Source organism: Pseudophryne corroboree, chromosome 7 (genome assembly GCF_028390025.1).
Source record: "Pseudophryne corroboree isolate aPseCor3 chromosome 7, aPseCor3.hap2, whole genome shotgun sequence".
NCBI classification, from domain to species: Eukaryota; Metazoa; Chordata; class Amphibia; order Anura; family Myobatrachidae; genus Pseudophryne; species Pseudophryne corroboree.
The window spans coordinates 78093456-78113680 of NC_086450.1; the positions used below are offsets into that span (position 1 = coordinate 78093456).

Genomic DNA, 20225 nt, shown 5'->3' on the forward strand with positions numbered 1-20225 from the left:
CTGCCGAATGGGATTGCTTCGTAAGAAGCCACCATCTTTCCCAGGACTCTTGTGCATTGATGCACAGACACTTTTCCTGGTTTTAGGAGGTTCCTGACAAGTTCGGATAACTCCTTGGCTTTCTCCTCCGGAAGAAACACCTTTTTCTGAACCGTGTCCAGAATCATTCCCAGGAACAGCAGACGTGTTGTCGGGGTCAACTGAGATTTTGGAAAATTCAGAATCCACCCGTGTTGTTGCAGCACTACTTGGGTTAGTGCTACACCGTCCTCCAGCTGTTCTCTGGACCTTGCCCTTATCAGGAGATCGTCCAAGTAAGGGATAATTAATACGCCTCTTCTTCGCAGAAGAATCATCATTTCGGCCATTACCTTGGTAAAGACCCGAGGTGCCGTGGACAATCCAAACGGCAGCGTCTGACACTGATAATGACAGTTTTGCACCACGAACCTGAGGTACCCTTGATGTGAAGGGCAAATTGGGACATGCAGGTAAGCATCTTTTATGTCCAGGGACACCATAAAGTCCCCTTCTTCCAGATTCGCTATCACTGCTCTGAGTGATTCCATCTTGAACTTGAATTTTTGTATGTACAGGTTCAAAGATTTCAGATTTAGAATAGGTCTTACCGAGCCGTCCGGCTTCGGTACCACAAATAGCGTGGAGTAATACCCCTTTTCCTGTTGTAGGAGGGGTACCTTGACTATCACCTGCTGAGAAAACAGCTTGTGAATGGCTTCCAATACCGTCGCCCTGTCTGAGGGAGACGTTGGCAAAGCAGACTTTAGGAACCGGCGAGGGGGAGACTTCTCGAATTCCAACCTGTAACCCTGAGATACTACCTGCAGGATCCAGGGGTCCACCTGTGAGCAAGCCCACTGCGCGCTGAAATTCTTGAGTCAACCCCCCACCGTTCCTGAGTCCGCTTGTAAAGCCCCAGCGTCATGCTGAGGGCTTTGCAGAACCCGCGGAGGGCTTCTGTTCCTGGGAAGGAGCTGCTTGCTGCCCTCTCTTACCCTTTCCTCTGCCTCGGGGCAGATATGACTGTCCTTTTGCCCGCTTCTTATAGGACCGAAAGGACTGCGGCTGAAAAGACGGTGTCTTTTTCTGTTGGGAGGGGGTCTGAGGTAAAAAGGTGGATTTCCCGGCAGTTGCCGTGGCCACCAAATCCGATAGACCGACGCCAAATAATTCCTCCCCTTTATACGGCAATACTTCCATATGCCGTTTGGAATCCGCATCACCTGACCACTGTCGTGTCCATAAACTTCTTCTGGCAGATATGGACATCGCACTTACTCTCGATGCCAGAGTGCAAATATCCCTCTGAGCATCTCGCATATAAAGAAAAGCATCCTTTAATTGCTCTAAAGTCTGTAAAATACTGTCCCTATCCAGGGTATCAATATTTTCAGTCAGGGAATCCGACCAGACCACCCCAGCACTGCACATCCAGGCTGAGGCGATGGCTGGTCGCAGTATAACACCAGTATGTGTGTATATACTTTTTAGGGTAGTTTCCAGCCTCCTATCAGCTGGATCCTTGAGGGCGGCCGTATCAGGAGACGGTAACGCCACTTGTTTTGATAAGCGTGTGAGCGCCTTATCCACCTTAGGGGGTGTTTCCCAGCGCGCCCTAACCTCTGGCGGGAAAGGGTATAATGCCAATAACTTTTTTGAAATTAGCACTTTTCTATCTGGGTTAACCCACGCTTCATCACATACATCATTCAATTCCTCTGATTCAGGAAAAACTACAGGTAGTTTTTTCACCCCCCACATAATACCCCTTTTTGTGGTACTTGTAGTATCAGAGATATGCAAAGCCTCCTTCATTGCCGTGATCATATAACGTGTGGCCCTACTGGAAAATACGTTTGTTTCTTCACCGTCGACACTAGATTCAGTGTCCGTGTCTGGGTTTGTGTCGACCGACTGAGGTAAAGGGCGTTTTACAGCCCCTGACGGTGTCTGAGACGCCTGGGCAGGTACTAACTGGTTTTCCGTCCGTCTCATGTCGTCAACTGATTTTTGTAATGTGCTGACATTATCACGTAATTCCATAAACAAAGCCATCCATTCCGGTGTCGACTCCCTGGGGGGTGACATCACCATTACCGGCAATTGCTCTGCCTCCACACCAACATCGTCCTCATACATGTCGACACACACGTACCGACACACAGCAGACACACAGGGAATGCTCTATTGAAGACAGGACCCCACTAGCCCTTTGGGGAGACAGAGGGAGAGTTTGCCAGCACACACCCAAGCGCTATAATATATATGGGAACAACCCTATATAAGTGTTGTATCCTTATAGCAGCTTAAATATAGTAATATCGCCAAAAAAGTGCCCCCCCTCTCTGTTTTACCCTGTTTCTGTAGTGCAGTGCAGGGGAGAGTCCTGGGAGCCTTCCTCACAGCGGAGCTGAGCAGGAAAATGGCGCTGTGTGCTGAGGAGAATAAGCCCCGCCCCCTATTTCGGCGGGCTCTTCTCCGGAGTTTGTGAGATCTGGCAGGGGTTAAATACATCCATATAGCCTCAAGGGCTATATGTGATGTATTTTTTAGCCATAAAAAGGTATTATACATTGCGGCCCAGGGCGCCCCCCCAGCGCCCTGCACCCTCCGTGACCGCTGTGTGAAGTGTGCTGACAACAATGGCGCACAGCTGCAGTGCTGTGCGCTACCTCAGGAAGACTGAAAAGTCTTCTGCCGCCTGCTTCTGGACCTCTTCCATCTTCGGCATCTGCAAGGGGGGTCGGCGGCGCGGCTCCGGGACCGGACTCCATGGCTGGGCCTGTGTTCGATCCCTCTGGAGCTAATGGTGTCCAGTAGCCTAAGAAGCCAATCCATCCTGCACGCAGGTGAGTTGACTTCTCTCCCCTAAGTCCCTCGATGCAGTGAGCCTGTTGCCAGCAGGACTCACTGAAAATAAAAAACCTAAAAACTTTTTCTAAGCAGCTCTTTAGGAGAGCCACCTAGATTGCACCCTGCTCGGACGGGCACAAAAACCTAACTGAGGCTTGGAGGAGGGTCATAGGGGGAGGAGCCAGTGCACACCACCTGATCCTAAAGCTTTATTTTTGTGCCCTGTCTCCTGCGGAGCCGCTAATCCCCATGGTCCTGACGGAGTCCCCAGCATCCACTAGGACGTTAGAGAAAAAAACATGTTTAAATTTTTTTTTTATTGTTTTCACCCTCCAAAGTGTGGCGGATTGAAAATGACGAATTTGCTGTCTAAAAGCACTGCTGTCGAATTTCCAAACTTGAATTGAATATGCTTTTGTCGAATTGCAGCACTTGTTTCATTGCAGAAAAGTCGCATTTGCAAAAATTCGAATTTCAAAAAGTCGAATTTTGAAAGTCCGTTTTTTGGTCGGAAAGCACTGAATTGCATAGGCGAATTTTTTTTTTGGGCGAAAATGACCCGAAATTCGACAATTTCGGGAATTCGACCGCAATTGCATATACCCCTAAATCTTTACTACCTGATGTTCAATTTAAAAAAAAAAAAAAAAATAAGAATTTACTTACCGATAATTCTATTTCTCATAGTCCGTAGTGGATGCTGGGACTCCGTCAGGACCATGGGGAATAGCGGGCTCCGCAGGAGACAGGGCACATCTAAAAAAGCTTTTAGGTCACATGGTGCGTACTGGCTCCTCCCCCTATGACCCTCCTCCAAGCCTCAGTTAGGTACTGTGCCCGGACGAGCGTACACAATAAGGAAGGATCTTGAATCCCGGGTAAGACTCATACCAGCCACACCAATCACACCGTACAACTTGTGATCTGAACCCAGTTAACAGTATGATAACACAAACGAAGTAGCCTCTGAACAGATGGCTCACAACAGTAATAACCCGATTTTTGTAACAATAACTATGTACAAGCATTGCAGACAATCCGCACTTGGGATGGGCGCCCAGCATCCACTACGGACTATGAGAAATAGAATTATCGGTAAGTAAATTCTTATTTTCTCTAACGTCCTAGTGGATGCTGGGACTCCGTCAGGACCATGGGGATTATACCAAAGCTCCCAAACGGGCGGGAGAGTGCGGATGACTCTGCAGCACCGAATGAGAGAACTCCAGGTCCTCTTTAGCCAGAGTATCAAATTTGTAAAATTTTACAAACGTGTTCTCCCCTGACCACGTAGCTGCTCGGCAAAGTTGTAATGCCGAGACTCCTCGGGCAGCCGCCCAGGATGAGCCCACTTTCCTTGTGGAATGGGCCTTTACAGATTTAGGCTGTGGCAGGCCTGCCACAGAATGTGCAAGTTGGATTGTACTACATATCCAACGTGCAATCGTCTGTTTAGACGCAGGAGCACCCAACTTGTTGGGTGCATACAATGTAAACAACGAGTCAGATTTTCTGACTCCAGCTGTCCTTGAAATATATATTTTTAATGCTCTGAGAACGTCCAGTAACTTGGAGTCCTCCAAGTCGCTAGTAGCCGCAGGCACCACAATAGGCTGGTTCAAGTGAAATGCCGAAACCACCTTAGGGAGAAATTGAGGACGTGTCCTCAATTCTGCCCTGTCCGAATGGAATATCAGATATGGGCTTTTGTATGACAAAGCTGCCAACTCCGAAACTCTCCTGGCTGAAGCCAGGGCCAACAGCATGGTTACCTTCCATGTAAGGTATTTTAAATCTACCGATTTTAAAGGCTCAAACCAATGAGATTTGAGAAAATTTAGAACCACGTTCAAATCCCACGGTGCCACTGGAGGCACTATTGGGGGTTGTATATGTAGTACACCTTTGACAAAAGTTTGTACTTCAGGCACTGACGCCAATTCCTTCTGGAAGAAAATTGATAAGGCCGAAATTTGAACTTTAATGGACCCCAATTTGAGGCCCATAGACAATCCTGCTTGCAGGAAATGTAAGAATCGACCCAATTGAAATTCTTCCGTTGGAGCCTTCTTGGCCTCACACCACGCAACATATTTTCTCCAAATGCGGTGATAATGTTGTGCGGTCACTTCTTTCCTGGCTTTAATTAAAGTAGGAATAACTTCCTCAGGAATGCCCTTCTCTTTTAGAATCCGGCGTTCAACCGCCATGCCGTCAAACGCAGCCGCGGTAAGTCTTGGAACATACAAGGTCCCTGCTGAAGCAGATCCCTTCTTAGAGGTAGAGGCCACGGATCCTCCGTGAGCATCTCTTGAAGTTCCGGATACCAAGTTCTTCTTGGCCAGTCCGGAGCTACCAGTATTGTTCTTACTCCTCTTTTCCGTATAATTCTCAGTACCTTTGGTATGAGAGGCAGAGGAGGGAACACATACACTGACTGGTACACCCACGGTGTTACCAGAGCGTCCACAGCTATTGCCTGAGGGTCTCTTGACCTGGCGCAATACCTGTCCAATTTTTTGTTGAGGCGAGACGCCATCATGTCCACCTTTGGTTTTTCCCAACGGTTCACAATCATGTGGAAAACTTCTGGATGAAGTCCCCACTCTCCCGGGTGAAGGTCGTGTCTGCTGAGGAAATCTGCTTCCCAGTTGTCCACTCCCGGGATGAACACTGCTGACAGTGCTACGACATGATTCTCCGCCCAGCGCAGAATCCTTGCAGCTTCTGCCATTGCACTCCTGCTTCTCGTGCCGCCTTGTCGGTTTACGTGGGCGACTGCCGTGATGTTGTCGGACTGGATCAACACCGGCTGACCCTGAAGCAGCGATTTTGCCAGGCTTAGAGCATTGTAGATCGCTCTTAGCTCCAGTATATTTATGTGAAGAGACGTCTCCAGGTTTGACCACACGCCCTGGAAGTTTCTTCCCTTTGTGACTGCTCCCCAACCTCGTAGGCTGGCATCCGTAGTCACCAGGACCCAGTCCTGTATGCCGAATCTGCGGCCCACTAACAGATGGGCAGTCTGCAACCACCACAGGAGAGACAACCTTGTTCTCGGTGACAGTGTTATCCGCTGATGCATGTGCAGATGCGATCCAGACCATTTGTCCAGCAGATCCCACTGAAATGTTCGTGCATGGATTCTGCCGAATGGAATCGCTTCGTACGAAGCCACCATCTTTCCCAGGACTCTTGTGCATTGATGTACTGACACAGTTCCTGGTTTTAGGAGGTTCTTGACAAGTTCGGATAACTCCCTTGCTTTCTCTTCCGGGAGAAATACCTTTTTCTGAACCGTGTCCAGAATCATGCCCAGGAACAGCAGATGTGTTGTCGGGGTCAATTGAGATTTTGGAAGATTTAGAATCCACCCGTGTTGCTGAAGCACTACTTGTGTTAGCGCTACACCGACTTCCAGCTGTTCTCTGGACTTTGCCCTTATCAGGAGATCGTCCAAGTAAGGGATAATTAATACGCCTTTTCTTCGTAGAAGAACCATCATTTCGGTCATTACCTTGGTAAAGACCCGAGGGGCCGTGGACAACCCAAACGGCAGCGTTTGAAACTGATAATGACAGTCTTGTATCACGAACCTGAGATACCCTTGGTGTGAGGGGTAAATCGGGACATGTAGATAAGCATCTTTTATGTCCAAGGACACCATGAAGTCTCCTTCTTCCAGATTCGCTATCACTGCTCTGAGTGACTCCATCTTGAACTTGAATTTCTTTATGTACAGGTTCAAGGATTTCAGATTTAGAATAGGCCTTACCGAACCGTCCGGTTTCGGTACCACAAATAATGTGGAATAATACCCCTTTCCCTGTTGTAGGAGGGGTACCTTGACTATCACCTGCTGAGAATACAGCTTGTGAATGGCTTCCAAAACCGACGTCCTTTCTGAGGGAGACGTTGGTAAAGCAGACTTTAGGAACCGGCGAGGGGGAGACCTTTCGAACTCCAGCATGTAACCCTGAGATACTATCTGCAGGACCCACGGGTCCACTTGTGAGTGAACCCATTGATTGCTGAAAATCTTGAGTCGACCCCCCACCGTTCCTGAGTCCGCTTGTAAAGCCCCAGCGTCATGCTGATGGCTTTGTAGAAGCCGGGGCGGGCTTCTGTTCCTGGGCAGGGGCTGCTTGCTGCCCTTTCTTACCCTTTCCTCTGCCTCGCGGCAGATAAGACTGTCCTTTTGGTCGCTTTTTATAGGAGCGAAAGGACTGCGGCTGAAAAGACGGTGTCTTTTTCTGTTGGGAGGGGGTCTGAGGTAAAAAAGTGGATTTGCCGGCAGTTGCCGTGGCCACCAGGTCCGAAAGACCGACCCCAAACAATTCCTCTCCTTTATATGGCAATACTTCCATATGCCTCTTGGAATCCGCATCACCTGACCACTGTCGCGTCCATAAACTTCTTCTGGCAGATATGGACATCGCGCTTACTCTTGATGCTAGAGTACAAACATCCCTCTGAGCATCTCGCATATAAAGGAAAGCATCCTTTAATTGCTCTAGAGTCAATAAAATACTGTCCCTATCCAGGGTATCAATATTTTCAGTCAGAGAATCCAACCACACTACCCCAGCACTGCACATCCAGGCTGAGGCTATTGCCGGTCGCAGTATAACACCAGTATGTGTGTATATACTCTTCAGTGTAGTTTCCAGCCTCCTATCTGCTGGATCCTTGAGGGCGGCCGTATCAGGAGACGGCAACGCCACTTGCTTTGATAAACGTGTGAGCGCCTTATCCACCCTAGGGGGTGTTTCCCAGCGCGCCCTAACCTCTGGTGGGAAAGGGTATAATGCCAATAACTTCTTGGAAATTAGCAGTTTTCTATCGGGGTTAACCCACGCTTCATCACACACGTCATTCAATTCCTCTGATTCTGGAAAAAAATACAGGTAGTTTTTTCACCCCCCACATAATACCCCTTTTTGAGGTACCAGCAGTATCAGAGATCTGCAAAGCCTCCTTCATTGCCGTGATCATATAACGTGTGGCCCTATTGGAAAATACGTTTGTTTCTTCACCGTCGACACTAGATTCATCTGTGTCGGTACCCGTGTCGACTGACTGAGGTAAAGGACGTTTTACAGCCCCTGACGGTGTCTGAGACGCCTGAACCGGTACTAACTGGTTTGCCGGGCGTCTTATTTCGTCAACTGACTTTTGTAATGTGCTGACATTATCACGTAATTCCATAACTAAAGCCATCCATTCCGGTGTCGACTCCCTAGGGGGTGACATTACCATCATCGGCAATTGCTCTGCCTCCACACCAACATCGTCCTCATACATGTCGACACACACGTACCGCCACACAGGGAATGCTCTAATCGAAGACAGGACCCCCTAGCCCTTTGGGGAGACAGAGGGAGAGTTTGCCAGCACACACCAAAAGCGCTATAAATGTATATAAACAACCCTAGAAGGTGTTGTTTACTATATATGCGCTCTTAATATATAAATATCGCCAATTTATGCCCCCCTTCTCTTTGTTACCCTGTTTCTGTAGTGCAGTGCAGGGGAGAGACCTGGGAGCCTTCCTCACCAGCGGAGCTGAGCAGGAAAATGGCGCTGAGTGCTGAGGAGAATAAGCTCCGCCCCTTTTTCGGCAGGCTTTTCCCCGGATTTTAAGAAACTGGCCTGGGTTAAAATACATACATATAGCCTTAATGGCTATATGTGATGTATTTATTTTGCCACTAAAGGTAATTATATTGCTGCCCAGGGCGCCCCCAGCAGCGCCCTGCACCCTCCGTGACTGAGTCAGTGAGCCGTGTGACAACAATGGCGCACAGCTGCCGTGCTGTGCGCTACCTTCAAGAAGACTGAGGAGTCTTCTGCCGCCTGCTTTCCGGACCTCCGTTCTGCCGTCTCTTCAGCGTCTGTAAGGGGGATCGGCGGCGCGGCTCCGGGACGAACCCCAGGCTGACCTGTGTTCCGACTCCCTCTGGAGCTAAGTGTCCAGTAGCCTAAGACTCCAATCCATCCTGCACGCAGGTGAGTTGGAAATCTCTCCCCTAAGTCCCTCGATGCAGTGATCCTGTTGCCAGCAGGAATCACTGAGGTTGAAACCTAAAAAAAAACTTTTCTAAACAGCTCTTTAGGAGAGCCACCTAGATTGCACCCTCTCGGACGGGCACAAAAACCTAACTGAGGCTTGGAGGAGGGTCATAGGGGGAGGAGCCAGTACGCACCATGTGACCTAAAAGCTTTTTTAGATGTGCCCTGTCTCCTGCGGAGCCCGCTATTCCCCATGGTCCTGACGGAGTCCCAGCATCCACTAGGACGTTAGAGAAAACAGAGGAAGAGGAACTGCCTATTTAGACAACTGCTACTGAGCATTAATAGGGAATGTAATTACGCTCTCAGCTTTCAGACATGCTGTTTGTGAGTTGTACCAACAAATTGGTATTTTCTTTGAAGTATTCTTGTTTTAATTAATGGTGTTCAAGAACACAACTATGTATCCATTTGCTACATATGTTCTTACATATAGAGATTTTAGATTACAGTTAGATTACAGTTAACACAAATTTGCTGTGCTCTAACATGTTAAAAGATGAAATGCACTCAAGTCCTTGCTATGCCGAGGTAAAGCTAGTTCTCAGCCAAAGACTATAAGGCCTCTACACAAAGATCCATTTTAAGCATCTAACGTGTTCTACAAGTCTAGTAAACATAACCTGACAAAGCCAGTCAAAAAGTGATGCAAGAGAACAGACCTGTACAAACGTACTTTCTGACAAGCATTCATGTCAATTTTGAAGTTGCCTGCAGTGCTCAGAAGCATTAATGATCAGTAAAATACAATACAGTTCTGTGGAAATGCTCATTAGGTAAGTTGTACAATATACTGCAATGTGGCTTTGAGAATACTCTTCTATTGCTCCATTAAAAGCACTGTCAATTCTTTTAACCAATGTTTTCAAGGGGATGCGGTCACCCATACCCGGGGTCACCCATACCCAACCCTTTACAAGCGCCTGTGTGTACGAGCTATAACAATATAGAGATCCAGAAGGCAAAGTATCATACATTTTGATGGACATCTTCTAAAGCATTATCAATTCATACTTTTGAATAAGGCATCTTTCTGAGCCAAACGAAATACACTCTGGTTGCAGAATAAATCATATTCATACGTTCAAATCATAATGGAAAGCCAGCAACAATAAATTGACTTAAATTTAAAATAACAAATTGCTCAGGCTGATGGCTTTCTCAACTTCTGGAATACAGATTTTACAGGGTGTTTTTCAGACAAATTATTTTTAAAGAAAAAATAAATAGAACTGTGCAGAACCCTGCAGTCTCATAGCGGTGATTATTTTTTTCTTTAGTAACAGGGCTTATTTTATTTTACAATACTATTATACTAATTCCTGGAGATGCCAAGTTATGCTCAATCTATAATCATTTTTTCTTGTGACTGAGCAACAGGTATCGTATATTGCAGTGGATGTCTCCGACAGTAAAAAACCGCTGAGAGATGAAAAGTGCTCTAAGCTGTTACAGTACCTGTCACAATGAAAAGTCAGTTACAAACAAAGTAAATCAAACAACAAAAATCTATGAAAGAGATGGAGAGCAACCTATGCTGGACATTCATTCATCATACAATATTTTAATAAATACACAGATAAACTAATATATTATGGCCAGCTGCCTAAAAAAAGAACCTGTTCCACTGCTTGCCACCAATTAGCTCTGACCCGCCAAGGCATGGACACTACAAAGATTAATGGAGGAATCCTATAGTATCTGGTAAGAAGAGATCCTTTAACTCCAGTAAGGACTTTAGACGGGTTTAGCTGTTTTATGCGGCTAAACCCTGTCTGGGCGCGATATGCATGTGCGGCCAAACAACAATTAAATACTGACAATTGTTTGGGCGTCTAAACAGTCCTATGTAGACAGGATTATTAGACACCCAAAATAACTGAATTCTCCACAGTGACCTCTCGCATTGGGGAGTCTTGGCTGCCCATCACCCTGGCGATGGATTGTAGTTTTTCCACTCAGAGGCCACTGTCAGTAGGTACTCACCACGGCTGACCTTGTGCACTCCACAGGCCTTGCCATTTCAGATATGCTTTGACCATCTGCCCATAATAATTTGGCTGACATAAAAGTCTGTCTCAGAGGCTCCTAAACGCGGTCCTCAAGGAACCCCAACAGTCCAGGATTTAGGCATATCCATGGATCAGCACAGATGGTTAAATCAAATTGACTAACGTGCTAATTAAGTCACCTGTGTCCAAGCATGGATACATTTGAAACCAGGGCCGTTGGGGTGCCTTGAAGACCGCGTTCAGGAACCACTGGTCTATCTGATCTTTTTAACTGTCCATATCTTCTGCATTTAACACACTGGCTATGACTATCTACCGCAATGTCAGCTTACCAACAAACAACTCCGTGAATCGGCCATGCTCCATGTTTATGATATAGTCCAAGCTATTTGCTTCATATAGGAGCGGTCATAATGTTTTGACTCATAGGTAAATATTATTTTATTGTAAGTGAAATAGGACTAGAAATTATCAGTGTTGTGTCACTGTTTGGGATTCAAATAGCAGATCAATGCAAAACACACATGCACCTCCAGTTCTCATGCTACCAGGTCACAGGCGAGGTACATTCTTTCCATATGAAACATGAGGCACATCTTTTTCATAGTCTAAACATTGTTTGGCAAAATTCCTGGTCACACTAGAATTACAATCAAACTCATTAATTATAGACTGACAAGAAATAGCCTTGGTAGTTTCTTTACTACTAACACACTCAACGTAATCAAAGTAATGCTATTTTCAGTTCCTCTCTCTCTTGAGGAAGAACATATGCTTGAAATTCTTCCATGGAAGAACATTAAAAGGTGGGATGGGTCAGAGTTCGCAATGGTCCTTTCAATTACCTTGTGGTTTCAAGTAATACTGTAGGAGATGAGCATAGGTGGGTAAAGGATTTCATATACAGATGAGTCCTCTTCCATCTTTGGACCGTGCGCTACAAGTCGCGTTACACATAACGCGTGAGTGCTGTTTGACTCGGTAGCGCAGAGCGTCTATTTTTGCATTATTTTTTTTTACCCACAAAAATGCGTCTTAGATGCAAAGTAATGTAACAGGACGCACAAACAGCAGAAGCTGCTTGTGCATTCTATTACATTACTTTGCGTCTAAGACGCATTTTGTGGAAAACAAAACACAAAAAAGATGCTCAGCACGAGTCCCACCACAGCATGGCGCTACTTCAAGGGCTGTTTAGCGTGACTGCAGCAAGGACTATATTTATTTACCTTTGGTGGCTTGAAAGGATAATCAGATGAAAATGTGATATCCAAAAAAAATACTCCTCCCTCGTAGACAGAGCCTGGTGGTCCAAGAATAGTCGACCTCCATTCATAAATGTTGTCCCCCTTTGGTCCAGCACTGTAGAGAGGGAAAAGAAACAATTAATTAAATAAAATTTGCTACTACCATAAAAAAAAAAAAAGTATATTTTTATATAAACACAGAGCAAGAATAACATTAAGTTATCGTATTGAGAATTACCCTGTACTAGCACTGATGAACCTGTATAAAATAAAATGTGTTTCATAGTAATATGGCGATTACCAAAAACACACAATCAGGGCGGTATTCAATTACTTATTATGTCCGATCTCCCGATATTCAATTGTATCTATTTATTGCGCTTATCGTGCCCATAGAGGTTGTGTTTAGCCGCATAAAGCAGCTAAACCCGACCAAAGTGCTGTGCGTGCTCGACAAAAGTGCCGTTTGGGCACCCAAACAGGTCACTTTTTGCGCATTTTGGCTCACCAACCTCGGGGAATTCGAGCTGAAATGCAGACGCCGGCAACCATTTGCGCTCGAATAGGGCTATAATTGAATAGTTCTGCTGGGCGCCATCTGCTGGCTGCCGGTGGAAGGAACAATTGAATTCTACCCTCAGATCCAAAAATTTGCATATGCTTGGATCAGCATATAGTTAATCAGTAAAGCTGCAATGACCCTTCCCAAGGAATGGAGAAAAGCATGCCCCCATTAATATGAAGCATTGATAGAACTGGATGACGTGTTTATACAGGTACTAAGATCCAACAAAGTGGTTCAGTAAATGCACCAATTCCTTTATACCTCATACTACAGCTCCTAATGTATTTACAAGCAGTCTTACACACATTGTTTTTAATATCTTTTATTTATATAGCGCCACAAGGGTTGTGCAGCACTTAATGTACATAAACAATGAGCAGAACAAGAAAACAGTGACTTACAGTACAGGTAAATGCAAGCACACGTATTAAGCCTGGAGAAGTGATAAAGCAGTGATAAGTGCAAGGTTATAATGCACCAGTCAGTCGTCAGCTCCTAACTGTCAATTTACATATTGGAGCTGATTGGCTGGTGCGTTATCACCTTGCACATATCACTGGTTAATCACTTCTCCAGGCTTAATACATCTGTCCTACAGTTCATAAACATTGCTGCATCAGTGGTCATAACACTCAAACAAGCAACAGGGTGGCAGAAACCAAGGTTTAGGTGCCGTTGTAGGGAGTATAGAGCAGATGATAGTCTAAGTAAGAGAAGGAAAAGCACATTGAGTGGACAGGGCCCTGCTCGGCAGAGCTTACACTCTAAAAGGGGAGGGGCTGGGTGACAGAGATGGGGTAGACAGTCAGCATGGAACAGAGGGTTTGGATGAGAGATTGCTGGGTTTGATGAAGAAGTGGGTCTTGAGAGCTCATTTGAAGTTTTGTAGAGAAGTGGAGAGTGATAGGGAGAGGCAGAGAATTACACAGGTTTTGTGGCTGATTAAAACCAGGTGAAATGGAGTCTTGAAGTCAGCCAGCCACAGAACCTGTGTAATTAATATGTGGAGGTGAAAATGTATTACTAACAATATGCAGTCAAAAAACATCTGTGTTAAGGTGCATACACACTGAGAGAAATTGACCATCTTCAATTTTGACTATGCGATTTACCTTGAACTCCCACAGAGCCACTGATTTTGACTAAGTGCCAATTTTGACTATACTTTGTACTAAATAGTACACTATATAGTCAAGATTGACTTGCCTGCACAGTTTAACTTTCTTTGCGATACCGACCCCGCAGGAGTGCGCATTGGTATCGCAAGCTGCCTAACATAGTGCGATTTGCACTAAGTTTCCTTGCTATATAGTCAAAATCACAAGGACAAATCTCACCGTGTGTACACACCTTTAAAACTAAATGAAAAAGTAATTAGATCTCACCACATGATTGCTGAGGTTTAAATAAACACACATAGGGGTATATTCAATTGGTGTAGAAAACTGCCTTCTGTCGAAAACACTGCAGTTTTCGACTTTTTAAGGTCGAATCGTGATTCGACCTATTCAGTGCTATTCAACTTGTCACATTAGCGTCCACACGGCTCCAGCAAATGAAACCCCCACGATTGCTGGAGCCGGGGAGTGGCGGCGTCTGGACAGGGGACGGAGCGGCGGCTGTGAGACAGGAGGGACGTGGGAGAGTCGCGGGCAAACGGGGGAGAGCAGCGCTACAGCAGCGGCTATATAGTTGCTGCTGTAGCGCTGCTCTCCCCTGTCTGCCCGCGGCTCCCCCCCCCCCCCCCCCACATCTCAATCCAACTTTTGTAAAAGTCGAATTGAGATGTCAATTGAATAGGCCAGGTCAGGTCCATTCCGACAAATGAATGTCGGAATGGATCAGACTTCAATTGAATATACCCCAAAGTGTATACTTATCAGCTCGTGGAGTGATTGAGTTATAATAGAGAAAACAGTATGGACCAGACTGTCATTTCGGTGTTACAGCAAAACCTTACTCAAGTGCTCATTTTATATATTATATACATACTACAATGGAGCTACTCACTGTCAAAATGAACCTAGGAGCTACCAGACGTGTGTCCAAAATGACAGTTCAGCAAACCCTGGGGTTCCAAAGTGGCTACTAGCAAGTGGTCATAATAATGTGACTCGTATATTATATATATGTAAGCTTGCGAGCAGGGCCTTCCTACCTCTATGACTGTTATCACCCAGTTTGTTATTGTTATTTCAAATTGTAAAGCGCAACGGAATTTGCTGCGCTATATAAGAAACTGTTAATAAAATAAATAAATAAATAAATAAATATATATATATATATATATATATATATATATATATATATATATATATATATATATATATATATATATATATATATATATACACTGGAAGGTGTAGGCGGCACACTCAATTAAAGTGAAAAAGCCATGTGCACATGCACGTGCAAGACTTTGAGTGCCGCCTACACCTTCCAGTCTATATTGGGGTCATTTCACCCCTAGGAAGGCACCGGAGCATTTACCCCCTGCGGGGGATAGTGGAGTGCCGGGCTACTTGCATATACATGTTTGAACAGGAAGACAAATTGTTTCTGAATCATTCAGCGATATCCGGGGGTATTAAATTATACACCCGGTATATCGATGATATTTTTTTATTATGGACCGGAAACATAGATCTATTAACAAATGTATTGGAGGAGATTAATGGTGGGGCGTCTGCGGTTAAATTTACTATTCAATGTAGTGAGGTTCAAGCACATTTTTTAGATGTACAAGTGAATGTCATTGAAGGTAGGATTGCGACAGAGGTGTTTCAGAAAGATGTGGACAGAAATACCTTCCTTCTCGCTTCAAGCCATCACCCAACATCACTGAAGCGGGGGTTGCCCCGCTCTCAAATGATGAGGGTGGCCAGAATTTCTAGTGACCCACAAAAAGCTGCAGCATCCATTGATAATTTAATAGCCAAATTTATAGCACGAGGTTATGACCCCAAGATGCTTCAGGATAATAAACATCAAGTGTTAAGTACGCCTAGAGCCCAATTATTGCAGTCACGTACCAAAACACCAGCTAAGGTTCTCCCATGGGTGAGTAGTTTTACAACAGCCAGCCCGGTAATTAATCGAGCAACTAAGGCTCTCTGGCCAATCATAGCCTCCGATAAAGATTTGGCATGTTTCAAAGATGTACGCCCTCTAGCAGCGTTTAAAAGGGGATGTAACTTGAAAGATAGGCTGATGATTACGGATATCACGGGGAGAGGGATCCCAAAAATGCCTAACGTGTATGTTAAGCCGGCAGGTTGTTACAGCTGCCTTGGTTGCACTACATGCAGATATATGGTCACCTGCAGATCTTTTCAACATCCCCATTCACAAATAAAGTATGATATTCGACATGTGCTCACGTGCACCTCATCATTTGTGGTGTACGTGATCACGTGTCCTTGCGGGCTATACTATGTAGGTCAGACCTCTCGTAAATTCCGGGAGCGTATGGCTCTGCATAGGTCGGCCATTCATCTATCAGCAGAAGGGAAAGCTCTGGACCAGCCAGTGGCCCGTCATTTTAGAAAGATGGGTCACACTTTGTCTGACTTGAAGTATTTCTTGATTGATCACGTTGTGGAATCTCCCCGTGGGGGTGATCGCATTAAGGCTCTGTGTCTATTGGAATCCAGATGGATTGTCCGCCTGGGCACTATGTCACCTGACGGGTTAAATGATAAAATTAACTGGAATAGCCTGAGATGATGTGATTCTGAAGGGTAATAGATGTGTGTAGTATAACCGCTAAATATATAATGAGGTTTATATATCTATCACTAGATGTGCCAATCGGGGAGTGGGGTCGATATGGTTGACTGACTGTTATAACAGAATAAGAAGCAGCAGAGTATGCTAACAGATGGTTAATCTATGTCCATGCGCTGTCAAGCAAATGTTTTAATGTCTGTTTTTAATGCACTATGTTTATTCTGCCAGGTCTGCCCACAAGCGGCACTGCTTGATGACACGGAAGCCGGGCTTGCTGGACAGGAGCGCAAGCTAGCGGTTGCTTGGCAACCGCGTCTTGCGTAACCCGGAAGTGAGACGCCGGGAGTGAATCAACGGCAGCAGCTGTGGACGCGGACGTCGGCGGGAGGTGATGTCTGGTATCAGGTATATAAATGTTATATGTATGTGTGTCTTGTGAGTATTGGTGTATCCTGACGAAGGGGCTGAGGCCTCGAAACATGTAGATAGTTGCACCGCAATTAAAAGCTTTTTTGGAACGAGTCCCTGGAGTGCCGTGCCTATTGTGTGGATATATATATATATATATATATATATATATATATATATATATATATATATATATATATATATATACACTGCTCAAAAAAATAAAGGGAACACTAAAATAACACATCCTAGATCTGAATGAATGAAATATTCTTATTAAATACTTTGTTCTTTACATAGTTGAATGTGCGGACAACAAAATCACACAAAAATTATCAATGGAAATCAAATTTATTAACCCATGGAGGTCTGGATTTGGAGTCACCCTCAAAATTAAAGTGGAAAAACACAGTACAGGCTGATCCAACTTTGATGTAATGTCCTTAAAACAAGACAAAATGAGGCTCAGTAGTGTGTGTGGCCTCCACGTGCCTGTATGACCTCCCCACAACCCACACAAATAGCTCAGGTAGCGCAGCTCATTCAGAATGACACATCAATGCGAGCTGTGGCAAGAAGGTTTGCTGTGTCTGTCAGCGTAGTGTCCAGAGCATGGAGGCGCTACCAGGAGACAGGCCAGTACATCAGGAGACGTGGAGGAGGCCGTAGGAGGGCAACAACCCAGCAGCAGGACCACTACCTCCGCCTTTGTGCAAGGAGGAACAGGAGGAGCACTGCCAGAGCCCTGCAAAATGACCTCCAGCAAGCCACAAATGTGCATGTGTCTACTCAAATGATCAGAAACAGACTCCATGAGGGTGGTATGAGGGCCCGACGCCCACAGGTGGGGTTTATGCTTACAGCCCAACACCGTGCAGGGCGTTTGGCATTTGCCAGAGAACACCAAGATTGGCAAATTCGCCACTGGCGCCCTGTGCTCTTCACAGATGAAAGCAGGTTTTCACTGAGCACGTGACAGACGTGACAGAGTCTGGAGACGCCAAGGAGAACGTTCTGCTGCCTGCAACTTCCTCCAGCATGACCGGTTTGGCAGTGGGTCAGTAATGGTGTGGGGTGGCATTTCTTTGGGGGGCCGCACAGCCCTCCATGTGCTCGCCAGAGGTATCCTGACTGCCATTAGGTACCGAGATGAGATCCTCAGACCCCTTGTGAGACCAAATGCTGGTGCGTTTGCCCCTGGGTTCCTCCTAATGCAAGACAATGCTAGACCTCATGTGGCTGTAGTGTGTCAGCAGTTCCTGCAAGACGAAGGCATTGATGCTATGGACTGGCCCGCCCGTTCCCTAGACCTGAATCCAATTGAGCACATCAGGGACATCATGTCTCGCTCCATCCACCAACGCCACGTTGCACCACAGACTGTCCAGGAGTTGGCGGATGCTTTAGTTCAGGTCTGGGAGGAGATCCCTCAGGAGACCATCCGCCACCTCATCAGAAGCATGCCCAGGTGTTGTAGTGAGGTCATACAAGCACGAGGAGGCCACAGACACTACTGAGCCTCATTTTGACTTGTTTTAAGGACATTACATCAAAGTTGGATCAGCCTGTAGTCTGTTTTTCCACTTTAATTTTGAGGGTGACTCCAAATCCAGACTTCCATGGGTTAATAAATTTTATTTCCATTGATAATTTTTGTGTGATTTTGTTGTCAGCACATTCAACTATGTAAAGAACAAAGTATTTAATAAGAATAATTCATTCATTCAGATCTAAGATGTGTTATTTTAGTGTTCCCTTTATTTTTTTGAGCAGTGTATATATATATATATATAAAGTCCCAATATAAACGACAGCGGCACTCAAGGCTTTACAAAAATGAAAAACTGTATTCAAAGTGAACAAAAGCCGACGTTTCGGGGCTTACCCGCCCCTTTGTCAAGGTTACACACCTTGACAAAGGGGCGCTGTCGTTTATATTGGGACTTTGCAAAATTTTCATCAGAAGGCACCAGGGTCATTTTCAGCTACCAGGAGGAGTGCCGGTCCACACCTGCTCTCTCTCTCTATATATATATATACTATACTATACTATGGCGCGGTTTTTACCCATTTTTTAAGACCTGGGACTCAAGTTTCTAAAGTGGGAGGGTCCCCGGGGACGCGCTCCTCATTAGGCCAATCCCTAAGGGGGATTTTTGTATGATTGCCTGATGCTGGTCCCGGGCTGAATGATGTAAAGAGGAGGTGGAGCCAGTATCCCTTCCTCTTTGGTGTCTGGCTGGCTGCTTGCGGCGGGTGAGTGAAGGCTAGTGCGGGTGATGGATGGGTTAAGACAAGGGGGGGGGGCACAGCGTCTCTGGGGGGTGCTGACGATGTGCAGGGATCGGAGTCCTTCGTGATCTAGTGGGTAAAGCAAGAGCGGCAGCGCTGCCACTGCCTCAGATGGCGCCGCGGGAAGCCCCAGTCACTAAGCCCAGCTTTACCCACTAGATCACGGAGGACGCCGATCCCTGCACGTGTGGTGCGTTCCCCGTCTGTGTCCGCTACAGCCCGGGGGGGGGGGGGGGGGGGGGGAGACAAGGTGATTCATTACTGCAATGTGCCTCAATGCTCTTACCTGGTGCAGTGTGCCTCAGTGCTCTTACCTGGTGCAGTGTGCCTCAGTGCTCTTACCTGGTGCAGTGTGCCTCAGTGCTCTTACCTGGTGAAGTGTGCCTCAGTGCTCTTACCTGGCGCATTCTGTATAACGTGCTCTTACCGGGCGCATTGTGTATAACGTGCTCTACCAGGCGCATTGTGTATAACGCGCTCTAACTGGCGCAGTGTGTATAACGCGCTCTAACTGGCGCAGTGTGTATAACGTGCTCTAACCGGCGCAATGTGTATAACGTGCTCTAACCGGCGCAACGTGTATAACGTGCTCTAACTGGCGCAATGTGTATAACGTGCTGTACCTGGCGCAAAGTGTATAACGTGCTGTACCTGGTGCAAAGTGTATAACGCGCTCTATCTGGCGCAATATGTATAAAGTGCTCTACCTGGCGCAGTGTGCATAGGAGGTTCTACTTGGTGCAATGTGTATAAGCGGCACTACTGTGTGGTGTAATGTGAATTGGCACTATTATGTGGTCACGCCCCTTCCCCATGAAGCCACGCCCCTAAAAAATTGTGGTGCGCCAAAGGCGCACATTGCCTATACTTTCCGGTCTGGGAGGTGGGACACCAATTCACTTTCTGCCTAAGGGCACCAAAATGTCTAGTTACACCTCTGGGGCAGAGTGTCCTACATGCTACACAGCCCAGCAGCATTGTCACCCCATCCCCCCACCTTGCAACACTTTTGTAGTGTCCAAACAA

The 20225-nt window shown here is 46.0% G+C and overlaps 1 protein-coding gene across 1 annotated transcript in view; it reads right to left on the reverse strand.

Moving 5' to 3' along the window:
• Positions 1-20225, reverse strand: part of UBE2E3 (ubiquitin conjugating enzyme E2 E3) — a 168201-nt gene that overhangs the window by 12578 nt on the left and 135398 nt on the right. The window contains exon 4 of the mRNA XM_063933336.1: positions 12188-12320. Coding sequence (XP_063789406.1) covers positions 12188-12320 — 133 coding nt within the window. The remainder of the gene's footprint in view (positions 1-12187; positions 12321-20225) is intronic.